At 62.4% G+C, this 12,039-nt stretch overlaps 1 protein-coding gene across 3 annotated transcripts in view; it reads left to right on the top strand.

Annotated features, from left to right (window-relative positions):
* Nucleotides 1-7,446, top strand: part of PCGF3 (polycomb group ring finger 3) — a 29,066-nt gene extending 21,620 nt beyond the window's left edge. For all 3 annotated transcript variants that reach the window (XM_045573972.1, XM_045573971.1, XM_045573970.1), the window contains 2 exons: nucleotides 2,142-2,222; nucleotides 4,697-7,446. In XM_045573972.1, coding sequence (XP_045429928.1) covers nucleotides 2,142-2,222; nucleotides 4,697-4,744 — 129 coding nt within the window. In that variant the 3' untranslated portion in view covers nucleotides 4,745-7,446. The remainder of the gene's footprint in view (nucleotides 1-2,141; nucleotides 2,223-4,696) is intronic.
* Nucleotides 7,447-12,039: the final 4,593 nt, after the last annotated feature.

The raw sequence follows: 12,039 nt of genomic DNA, 5'->3' as shown, positions 1-12,039 counted from the left end.
GGAAGAGGGGAGGGGAGGAGGAGAGGACAAGAGAGGGGAAGGGAGGGGAGGGGAAGGGAGGGGGAGGAGAGGGGAGGGGAGGGGAAGAGAGGGGAGGGGAGAGGAGGGGAGGGGAGAGGACAAGAGAGGGGAGGGGAGGGGAAGGGAGGGGGAGGAGAGGGGAGAGAAGGGGAAGAGAGGGGAGGGGAGGGGAGGACGGGAGGGGCGGCAGAGGAGGGGAGCTTTCTGGGGGACTGGGTCTGTGACAGCCATGGAGACCCCCGGGGTCGATGAGCTGCTGTGTCGGCACCAGCTGGGACAGGAATGAGGAGAGGCTGTCACTTCCGAGCTCCAGGCAGGGTCTCAGGGTGGAGCCCCTCCGCCCGGCGTGAGCTGCCCTTCGGCAAAGGGGAGAGGGCTCCGGGCAGAGCTCACCCCCGTGGGGACTCCTGCAGTTCTGGCGTTTCTCCGCTGGACTGGGAGCTTGCCGAGACCAGTCACCCTGTGCTTCCTGTCCAGCTCCCAGTGGGCAGGCCTGTCTCCCTGTGCCTGTTCACCTCGTGGTCCAGTCTGAGGCGGAGAGGGCATTGCCCAGGTGGCCCCGCCGGGCGCTCACCACCCCTGGTCCATGTGAGTCAGAGGCAGGTCTGGGATGTTCAGCTGCTGGTATCTGGATGTGATTTTGAAGTTGATACTGGAATCACTTGAAACTCGGGGACGTTGAGATGGAGGGCATGGGGTGGGCTTGGGGACCTAAGCTGCCTGTAGTAGGTAAATGGCAACCCCATCAATAGATGCGCCCACCTCCTAACCCCAGAACCGTGAGTGACGGAGCATGGCCTCGGATGTGTGTTAGAATGTGGATGTGAAGGGAGAGAAAAGAATGGAGGTGAGGAGATTGTCCTGAATTGCCAGGAGGTGCCCTAAACCCAGGGAGTCTTACCAGAGAAGGGCAGGCAGACTGTCTCCTCTGATCACAAGGAACAGAGGTGGGAATGAGTAACACAGGGAAGTCTGGAAAACACACAAGCGTGTGGAAATTAAACAACACACAATTTATCAATGAGCCAAGAGAAATGAGAAAATTCTGAGATGACTGAAAATGAGAACACAGCGTTCCGACACACATGGGCAACAGCGGTAAATAGCCAGGTGTAAAGCAATAGAGATCTCCGCTCAGCAGCCTGACCCACAGCTTCAGGAACCAGGAAAAACAAGCCAAACCCAGAGGCAGGGGGAGGAATGGAGATTGTGGCAGATAAGCAAGTTGAGAGTAGAAAAACAACCGAGAAAATCGGTTCTTCAAAAAGTTCCAGCTAGGATGGACTAAGAAAAAGAAGAATAAAAAGTACTAAAATTGGAAATGAAAGTGACATCACTACCAATTCTCAAGAAGTAAGAAGGATTATAAGAGAACTAGAGGATTATAAGAGAACGAAATGGTTAGAGTTAGAAACATCGATGAGAGAGAAACATCCATCAGCTGCCTCCTGCACACCCCCCACTGGGGATATGCCCGCAACCAAGGTCCATGCCCTTGCCCGGAATCGAACCCGGGACCCGCAGGCCGATGCTCCATCCACTGAGCCGCACCGGTCTCAGCCAGTCCAAGCAGTTTTAACGTGGTACGTGCCCTCACCAGGTGGAGTAGCCACCCTGCTCCACCCAGACCCGGCGTCCTCCTGCCAACAGGAAGTGAGCGATGGAGCCGGGGAGCCATAGACACTGGCCCATGACGGAGGCCCGTGTGGAGGCTGCTCCCCGGACCCCCCCCCCCCCGGCGGCCTGGTCACTGGGGGGCAGCGGGAGCTGAGCCGACGGAGCCCGAGGGTTCCAGGTTCTGTGAGACCGGGCTGGGCCCTGTGTGCAAACCCACAGGTCAGCACGGGCACCTCCCTTCCAGGGCTGCTGGGGGGCGACGGGCATGTGGGAGAGTCTGGGCCATCTGCTCAGCTTTGTGTGAACCTAAAAGGCTCTGAAAACCTCTCTTGGAAAAGGACGTAACGACAGGGAGCCCATTCCCTTTTCCCAGGAGGCGGGCGGGACAAGGTGGCCGGGGTGGGCGAGGCGGGCGGGCGCTCCCAGCGAGGGGCCGCCAGGGTGTGGCCAGGCTTCTCCGCGCCCCCTGCGCCCACGGGCCTGACCGGCATCTCTCCCGCCAGCTGGACATCCTGTGCAACGAGGAGATCCTGGGCAAGGACCACACGCTCAAGTTCGTGGTCGTCACACGCTGGAGGTTCAAGGTGAGCCTCGTGCTGGGTGTGGACTCGGGGTCTGCCACGGCCGCCGCGCTGCCTGTGCGCTGCCGGCTCGCCCGAGCAGACGGTCACGTGTTCTGGAGAGTGTGCAGACGGTCACGTGTTCTGGAGAGAGTGTGCAGACGGTCACGTGTTCTGGAGAGAGTGTGCAGACGGTCACGTGTTCTGGAGAGAGTGTGCAGACGGTCACGTGTTCTGGAGAGAGTGTGCAGACGGTCACGTGTTCTGGAGAGTGTGCAGACGGTCACGTGTTCTGGAGAGAGTGTGCAGACGGTCACGTGTTCTGGAGAGAGTGTGCAGACGGTCACGTGTTCTGGAGAGAGTGTGCAGACGGTCACGTGTTCTGGAGAGAGTGTGCAGACGGTCACGTGTTCTGGAGAGAGTGTGCAGACGGTCACGTGTTCTGGAGAGAGTGTGCAGACGGTCACGTGTTCTGGAGAGAGTGTGCAGACGGTCACGTGTTCTGGAGAGAGTGTGCAGACGGTCACGTGTTCTGGAGAGAGTGTGCAGACGGTCACGTGTTCCTGGAGAGAGTGTGCAGACGGTCACGTGTTCTGGAGAGAGTGTGCAGACGGTCACGTGTTCTGGAGAGAGTGTGCAGACGGTCACGTGTTCGGAGAGAGTGTGCAGACGGTCACGTGTCTGGAGAGTGTGCAGACGGTCACGTGTTCTGGAGGAGTGTGCAGACGGTCACGTGTGTTCTGAGAGAGTGTGCAGAGGTAACTGTGGTTTCTGAGCAGTGTGAGACGGTCACGTGTTCTGGAGAGAGTGTGCAGACGGTCACGTGTTCTGGAGAGAGTGTGCAGACGGTCACGTGTTCTGGAGAGAGTGTGCAGACGGTCAAGTGTTTCTGGAGAGCGTGTGCAGACGGTAAAGTTGTTCTGACGAGTGTGCAGCGGTCACATGTGTTTCTGGAGAGAGTGTGCAGACGGTACGTGTTTCTGGCTGAGAGTGTGCAGACGGTCACGTGTTTCTGGGAGAGATTGTGCAGACGGTTCACGTGTTCTGGATGAGTGTGACAGTACGGTCACGTGTTCTGGAGAGAGTGTGCAGACGGTCACGTGTTATGGAGAGAGTGCTGCAGCCGGTCACGTGTTCTGGAGAGATGAGTGTGCAGACGGTCACGTGTTCTGGAGAGAGTGTGCAGACGGTCCGTGTTCTGGAGAGAGTGTGCAGACGGTCACGTGTTCTGGAAGAGAGTGTGCAGACGGTCACGTGTTCTGGAGAGTGTTGCAGACGGTCACGTGTTTCTGGAGAGAGTGTGCAGACGGTCACGTGTTCTGGAAGAGAGTGTGCAGACGGTCACGTTTTCTGGAGAGAGTGTGCAGACGGTCACGTGTTCTGGAGAGTGTGCAGACGGTCACGTGTTCTGGAGAGAGTGTGCAGAGGTCACGTGTTCTGGAGAGAGTGTGCAGACGGTCACGTGTTCTGGAGAGAGTGTGCAGACGGTCACGTGTTCTGGAGAGAGTGTGCAGACGGCACGTGTTCTGGAGAGAGTGTGCAGACGGTCACGTGTTCTGGAGAGAGTGTGCAGACGGTCACGTGTTCTGAGAGAGTGTGCAGACGGTCACGTGTTCTGGAGAGAGTGTGCAGACGGTCACGTGTTCTGGAGAGAGTGTGCAGACGGTCACGTGTTCTGGAGAGAGTGTGCAGACGGTCACGTGTTCTGGGAGAGTGTGCAGACGGTCACGTGTTCTGGAGAGTGTGCAGACGGTGTGCAGACGGTCACGTGTTCTGGAGAGTGTGCAGACGGTCACGTGTTCTGGAGAGAGTGTGCAGACGGTCACGTGTTCTGGAGAGAGTGTGCAGACGGTCACGTGTTCTGGAGAGAGTGTGCAGACGGTCACGTGTTCGAGAGAGAGTGTGCAGACGGTCACGTGTTCTGGAGAGTGTGCAGACGGTCACGTGTTCTGGAGAGAGTGTGCAGACGGTCACGTGTTCGAGAGAGAGTGTGCAGACGGTCACGTGTTCTGGAGAGAGTGTGCAGACGGTCACGTGTTCTGGAGAGAGTGTGCAGACGGTCACGTGTTCGAGAGAGAGTGTGCAGACAGTCACGTGTTCTGGAGAGAGTGTGCAGACGGTCACGTGTTCTGGAGAGAGTGTGCAGACGGTCACGTGTTCTGGAGAGAGTGTGCAGACGGTCACGTGTTCTGGAGAGAGTGTGCAGGGCCCGTCCAACCCAGCCTGTTCGTGTGCGGCCGGGAGCAGGCTGCTCCTCGCTGCGATTAGAAATGAGGTCCAGCCGCAGGAGCCTCCCGCCACCTCCTGGTGGCGTGGGGGTGCCGCTCCGGGCACCCAACCCTCCCTGGGCTCTTGGTGAGGGGGGAGCAGGTGGGCGGCGCCCTGTCCTCTGGGGAGGGGCCCTCAGAGCTCAGAGACAGGCAGCCGCACCCTCCGCCCGCGCCCCCCACGCCCGCTCTGCCCCGCTGAGCCGGGTCCGGCCACGGCCTGTCTTGCAGAAGGCGCCCCTACTGCTGCACTACAGACCCAAGATGGACCTGCTGTGACGTGCAGAGGCCCGGGCGGAGCACGGCCAGACCGCGGCCCGGGACGGACTCCTGAGCAGAGTATTTACCACTTTTGTACCAGAGTTCGCACTCGACGAGACACTACCAGCAGCACGGTGACAGCGGCGGCCCTCACCGCTCCCGGCCGCCCTCACCCTCCGCTCGCCGCCGGCCTCCCCGCCCCCAGGTCTCCAGTCTCCGCCATTCTGTTCAGCCGCTGAGTTAGGGTTCATGACAAAAGCACGCGTGTGTGGGTGGGTCCTCGCAGTCACGGAAGGCGCTTTCGCGGTGGGTGATGGCTGCATGGTCCCAGGGGATCTGGAAGGATATCGAGAGCAAAACAAAGGAGGTTGCCACTCAGTGCAGTTCCGAGGGGCTTGGTGTCCCCGTGGTGACCTGAGGGAGCCCGCGCGCCCGCCAGCACCGGCCTGGCCCCGACCCCTCATCCCCCTGCCGGCCCCGTGGTCCTCCCGAGCACCAGGCTGGCACGGGGACGGCGCTCAGGGACCCACACCCAGCCCTGGGCTCGCTCGCTCTCTCCCCCCCGTTCTCCACCCAAACACTCACGTTTCTGTGGAATCAGAAAGAACATCTGGCAGCCCACCGTGTTCCTTTAGACCAGCCCCTGGGGATGCGGACGGCAAGATTGGGGAGAAAGGCCCGTTCCCGTGTCCGTGTGGTCCTGGGCTCATGGTCACTCCGAGGGCCCCCGGCCCTGCCCCTCAGGCCTGTGGTGCCGACGCCCACCTGCTCTGTGCTGGCTTTTCCATGAAGCTCTCATTTTAGGGACTAGAGTTTTCTCCAATTGGCTCCAGACCTGTGGGCTCACGGCTGCTTCCTGTTCCATGTACACAAGCAGCTACTGATGAGCCATCAGCGCAGAGGAAAATCTCCAAATTAACTCAGTCCAGGCAATCTTAACGTAAGGCTTTGAAAGCCCTGGAAGCCCATTGTCAGGGTGGCTGAGGCGCTGCAGCCGTGACCCGGCCTGTCCGTCCACACGGTCCTCGTTGCTCTCCGAGGCCTGACGAGTGGATGTGTGTGAGCAACCACGACCTGTCTACCTCAAAACGCACATTGCCGCTGGCGCATCTGCTGAACCCAGGACCCCAGGGCGGTCTCCGAGCGTGGGGGTTCCCTGGGGTGAAGGGGGTGAGCAGCGGGAGTGTCCACCTTCAGAAACGTGGTTCCGGCTCGGACGGGGCCGGCAGTCCACGCGGCCGGCGCAGCGGCTGAGCTCCTGTGCGAACACTTGAACTTGCATTTGCTATGGTGCTAAGCTGGGCCCGACACCCAGGGGCGGGCCGGCCCAGCAGCAGCAGAACCTATTTTTCTACGATTTCCTCGCAGCAGCCCGGGCCTGCTGGGCGGACTGCGGCCGCGGCGGTCGCTTTCTCCGGAGGGAGTGCTGACGGCGGCTCCCGGCGGGGTCCCCTGCTTGTGCAGCTGGGACGGCGCTCGGCGCCCGCCCTCCCCAGCCTCGGGACTCGCCGTGCGGTTTTCACGAGAACAGAAGATGCAGATAGATATATAATATGGAATTTAAGAGTGGGGGGTTGGAAAGAAAACTTTATAAAATTATTTATTCTATTTTAAGCGTTCTATCCTATTTTCCCATCAGCCATCTGGTCCGTGCCGCTTTGTTTACAGGCATATAAGTGAAAGGGACGTGCAAGCTTCTTCCTTTGCGTTGGGTCGCCGTTTCCGTTGTGCGGTGAGGAGCGAGTTTATGCTTTCTGCTTTTGTGCAATAGGCTCCCCTGTACCGGCGTCGAGTGGCTGGGGTGTCCAGACTGCACGCCGAGCTGCTGGGTTTTCCTTTTCGTTGTTACGATAAGATGCTGTTCTCGGGACTGCCCGTCGCCTGTCAGCAGCCTTACAGATGGGACCCGGCAGGCAGGCGGCCGCATGTGTGTGGGCCTCGCACCAACTCCGTGTGCCCAGGCCCTGGCCCAGGCGCACACGCACGTGCGCGCACGCACATACACACACACACACACACACACACACACACACACACGGCAGCCCAGGTGTGAGGTGTAGTCCCAGGCCCTGCGCCCTCGGCTGTCCAGTTAGGAGTCCTTACCACCATCCTGTGCCTCCGCACACGGCTGTGCCACCGACAGAAGTGTCATTGGGGTGAGTGTTCTTGGAGCAAACCAGCTGATTCCCATGACGTTTGTCAGTGTTGGCTGTGCTCTTCACACGGGCAGTCAGGCTAGTGCAGGCAGCCGTCAGCCTCGCTCCTCAGGAACCCGGTGCACCCACCTGTCACCGGTGCCCTCAGCCCTAAGGGTGCGTCTGCCTTGGCAGACGGAGAGAGTCCAGGCCGCACTTCGCGGCGCCTGCCGGGCGGGGAGGGCCGAGCCCCCATCAGGTGTCCCCGGAGGGCAGTGTCCCCACAGCTCGCTGGGTGTGAGAAAACCACGCTTTCCCTCGGTGCGGGTTCGGGCGGAGCCTGCACGGTGGCCACACGCTGCCCCGGGTTTTGGGATGGCAATGCGGATGCATATTTTTGTTTAATTTGAAAGTTTACATTTTTATGCTTTGTGTTGGTGTGTAACTTTTGTACTATTGGTGGCTAGTTTTGTCTAAAATCTTTTTTGGAATATTGCTTAAATGTTTTGATTTTATGACAGTGAAGCTTGTATTCAGTGTTTTGCCAATTAATATTATATGCTTGTAATAAAAGCAAAGGAAACAGCTCCGTCTCCCGGCTGGGGCCATCCTCCACCACCTGTGAGAGCCCACAGTTCCGGCCTTCGCCTCGTGGCTCCACGTGGCACCTGCGACACAGAGTGCGTGAGGGGCCCGGATGGGGCGGGGGTGGGGGTGGGGAAGGCGGTGAGGGCGGGCTGGCGGGCGGGAGGCCAGCGGCAGGCAGGGTGAGCTTCCCTTGGCAGCTCGTCAGGTGCTCTGAGGACCAGACACACAGACACGCTCTGTGGACGTGGACTTCTCCAAGGAGTTTGCTCCTGGATGTGGAGGCCCAGCATCCTGGGAGGGCGCAGGCCGTGTCCGGCTCGCCATCCGGTGGCAGCGGCTCCTCCCCCTCAGCCTCTGTCCGTTCTGGCCTGTGGGGTGGAGCAGTGCCACACACTGGGGAGGACTCGGATGCACCGGGCCTCTAGTGTGCTAATAATATGCTAAGGCCGCTCAACCACTCACTATGACATGCACTGACCACCAGGGGGCAGATCCTCTGGTAGGTTAGCTTGCTGCTGGGGTCTGGCTTATCCAGACCAACACACCCTGGAGCCCTTCCATAGTCCTTCCCTGGCTGGCCAGTCTGCCACGGCCCTCCCTGGCCCCGACGGTGCACCCCTCCCTCAGCCTGGCCTGTGCCCTCTCACAATTCGGGACCCCTCGGGGGATGTTGGAGAGCTGGTTTTGGCCCAATCCCTCAGGCCAGCCCGAGGAACCTCACTACTATCTGATAAAAGACTGCCATCCAAGGTATGCAAAGAACTCATAAAACTCAAAAATGAGAAATCAACTCAAATGTGTGCAAGAGACCTGAACAGATGCCTCACCAAAGACGATACACAGATGGCAAGTAGCACATGAATAAATGCTCAAAATCATGTTACTAGAATCCTGCAAATTGTAACAGTGAGACACCTGTCCGGACGGCCGGAATCCGGGGCACGGACACCCCCGGTGCCGGCCAGGGGGGCAGCAGGCAGGGCCTCGCCCAGAGCTGGTGGGTGTGACCTGTGGCCATGCCAGTTCCTTGGCCTGTTTATGACAAAACTAAACCTATTCTTACCACGTGCTTGAGCAGCCACGCACCTTGGTATTTGTCCAAATAACATCTACCACACAAACGTTTCACAGATGTTAGAACCAACCACCAAGCTGTCCCCTGCAGGTGGACGGATATGTCTCCTCCGACAGAGGAATGCGATTGAGCGGTAAGAGACAGACGGGAGCTCTCCGGCCACGAGGGCACACGGAGGAACCGTAACCACACGTCCCTCAGGGACAGGCCAATGAGAAAAGGCCTCGGCGCCATGCAGCTTGAAGGACTGTGAAAGCTGTGCGTTCGGTGGAGCGCAGCGGGGTCCGGAGTGGGGGCGGGCAGGGGAGCGGGCGGGGTCTAGGCCGGTGAAACTGGCCTGAGTGACAGCCTCCTGGACCCGTGTCACACCTGTGTCCAGCCTCAGGGATGTGCAAGGAGACTAGGAAACGGAGCTGGTGACAGAGTTGGTTCGCACCGAGGCGGCCTGTTAGTGCAGGGGAGGCTGCTCAACAAGAAGACAATCATTTTCTCATGAAGACAACCACCCAGCTGGTTAAAACGAAGGGAGAGTCTAACGAGAGGAGACGTCTCAGAGGGACGTGTGCGCGGCCACAAATCCTGCAGGGAGGGCCACGGGGACGCACACCAGCCCAGTCGCTGCCCCTGCAAACCCCCATGGACATGCCGCCTGCAGACTGGAGGGTCTGGGTTCGATTCCCGTCAAGGGCACGTGCCTCAGTGGCAGCATCCTCCCTCTGGACCCCACGGCTCAGAGCCTCCGGAGCCCACGGCTCAGAGCCTCCAGAGCCCACGCCCGGGGCCTCCTGAGGCCGGCCCCGTTTCGGGACCGAGCTCTGCCTCCCTCCAGAATAAACCTCCGTGGTCGCCTTCGGGCGCGAGGACCTGTTTATTCCGGAGAAAGCCCTGGCCGGCCTGTCCTCGGGGCAGGAAGAGGTCACCTCAGCGCCCCGGCTGAGGCAGTGCCAGGCCTCAGCGGGACCCCCTGGGGCTCCGGGGCCAAGTGCGCCGCCTCAGGCTGCCCTCGGGCGGGAGGGAGACCCCTGGCACTGCCCCGGGCTCCTGGCGGAGGACAGGCCCCTCCGGCCCTGCTGTGGCCCCGCGCTCGCCGAGTGCGGCTCCCGGCCGGCACCCTGGGCCGGGCGGTGGGGGAGGGCGCAGGGGGCTCCTGCCCAGGAAGGGGCATCCCCCGACGTTGCCCCCGGGGCCCGCCCTGTTCCGCAGCTGCACGTCCGTCCGGAGTCACCACCGGGAGCCGGCGCCTGGGGCCTCCCCTGGAGCGCCGTCCGCAGGGCGCGGCCCCCCTGCCTTCTGCCGCCTGCCCCCTGCCCGCCATCCCCCGCCCCGCCCCCCGCCTGGGCCGCCCGGTCTTTGTTGTCTCCGCGGGGACACCAGATCCCAGAAGGGGGCCCTGGCACTGCCCTGGGCATGCAGCCAGCTCCGTAAGCGGAGCGCGGGCTCTCCCGGGAGCCCTTGGACCCAGCACCTAAGGGCCGGCCCGCCAGCTCTGAGGACGGGCCTGCCAGGGGAGGGAAGGTCACTAGGCACATGGGGTCCAGGCTGGGCGGGGGGGGGTGTGTGTGGAGGGGGGCTGGGGGAAGCTGCAGGGTGGGTGTCCTCCTGAGGTCGGCCTGCAGGGCCCAGCCTACGGAGTGGCTGCAAAAACTGGGTCCTGGATCCAGAGAAAGAGGGTGGACAGCTGCTCCCTCCGCAGGTGGAGGTGCACTGGGCAGCTCAGCGGTATCAGGACTGGAGCCCCCTGAACCCCCAGGCAGCAGGAGGGGGCGGGAGACACCCCTGCCCTGTGCTGGGCACCGAGGCAGAGGCAGGGCCATGCGCCCCACCCCACCCCCGCAGGGACGAGCGGCCTTTCTCCCTCGGAGACTGGACTTTGCGGCTCCCTGTGTGCCCAGCAGCAGTGGGAAAGCCATCGGTGACCCCACTCGCCGCTACCCGGAGAGGGGCCCTCTGGGGGAGCAAGTGCCGGGGTGCCTGTGGGCCTGGGAGGGACGTGGGGGCCCACGAGGACAGCAGGGCTGAGCTCAGGGTGGGTCAGGGCTCAAGGTTACGCAGGTCCCCGGCACCACATGGCCTCTGCCCAGAGGGCAAGCAGGTGGTATTGCAGTCTCCTGTATGGCTTCTCCGGCAGCGGGAGGCGGGCCCTGGCAGGCGGGACCCCGAGCTGCAGGGCACAGAGGCCTCCTGAGGACCCAGGAAAGGGCACAGGACAGGTGGGGCCTGGGCCCAGGAACAGCCCACAGGGTCTGGCAGGTGGTATGAGCGAGGGGGTGGCTGCAGGGGCCGGTCTGTGTGCAGGACGGTTCCCCTGGCTGGTCCCCCGTGAGGCACGTCCTTCTGCAGGCGGTCAGGGTGGTGGGGAGACCCGGCCAGCGGGGAGGGTGTCCCCCAGCTGGCACGGCCGGGGGTGTGGGTCCCCGGGTCCCCCACCCCTCCGAGGAGTCCACACGGCGTGAAATCACGTGTTTATTGGCTGTGACTCCATGGGGAGGACACGCCGGCGCCCCGTCATGCAGGAGGAGGCGCGGCCAAGGACAGACAGAGACGACACCGAGGTCTAGCTAAGCTGCTCCGGGCGCCCCATGCGCGGGAACGGGTGGGGGTCTGCTCAGAGCTGGCTCTGTGGTTACGACAGGAGTGGGCGGCGGGCGTGGGCGCGCGGTGGTATTGCAGTCTCGTGTATGGCTTCTCTGGCCGCGGCACGTGGACACGAGGGGCGGACGTGGACACGAGGGACGGACGTGGACACGAGGGACGGACGTGGACACGAGGGACGGACGTGGACACGAGGGCTGGGCGGCGTTCTGTCCAGACTCACCCCAGACACATCGACCTCTTTACCTGAGATTCAACAAGCAAGGGCGGGCACGGGCGAGGGGGCGGCCAGGCCAGGCGGCCCGAGGTCTGCGCGCCGCCCTGGGGGGGCCGGCCCTGCGGAGGGGAAGGAGGCAGGACGCCCCTGCCTCCAGGACTCGGCCCCTCCGGCCTGCTGAGGGGTGGTGTCAGAGGCGGGGGGGGGCGGCACCTCCCAGCCGCCTGGGAGAAGGCAGGGTGGCTGGGGAGCGGGTGAGTGAGGGCGTTCTGTACACACTCAGGGCGGGATGTCCGTATTGCTGTGTTTCCCTTAGTCTGGGCCGCGGCATCCTTAAGCAGCTAAGCCTTGCGGGACAGCAGGCCAAGGAAGGGGGAAGGTCAGACGGACGGACGGACAACGCACGAACGATGGGTCCGGACGGAGACGTGGGCAGCCGCGGCAGGTGTCGGTGCCGGGTCCCGGCTGACCCGACGGGGGGCTGCACCCCGCCCCCCAGCACGGCCGCCCCCACCCCCCTATGGCTGTGCTCCTGAGTTTGGGCCGAACGAGCTTGCACCGACACAGGGACCAGGGGCAGCGCCCAGGGCGGGGGCCGCCCTTTCGGGGGCCGCCTCAGGCGCTGGGGTGGGGGTGAGGGCGGGCGGTGGGGTTCCAGGTCTGGGGGAGGGTCCAGCCCACCCGCGGCCGGAGGAGCAGGGTGCGC

Source organism: Pipistrellus kuhlii, unplaced genomic scaffold, assembly GCF_014108245.1.
Source record: "Pipistrellus kuhlii isolate mPipKuh1 unplaced genomic scaffold, mPipKuh1.p scaffold_m20_p_58, whole genome shotgun sequence".
NCBI classification, from domain to species: Eukaryota; Metazoa; Chordata; class Mammalia; order Chiroptera; family Vespertilionidae; genus Pipistrellus; species Pipistrellus kuhlii.
This window is presented reverse-complemented; position numbering and strand designations above follow the sequence as displayed.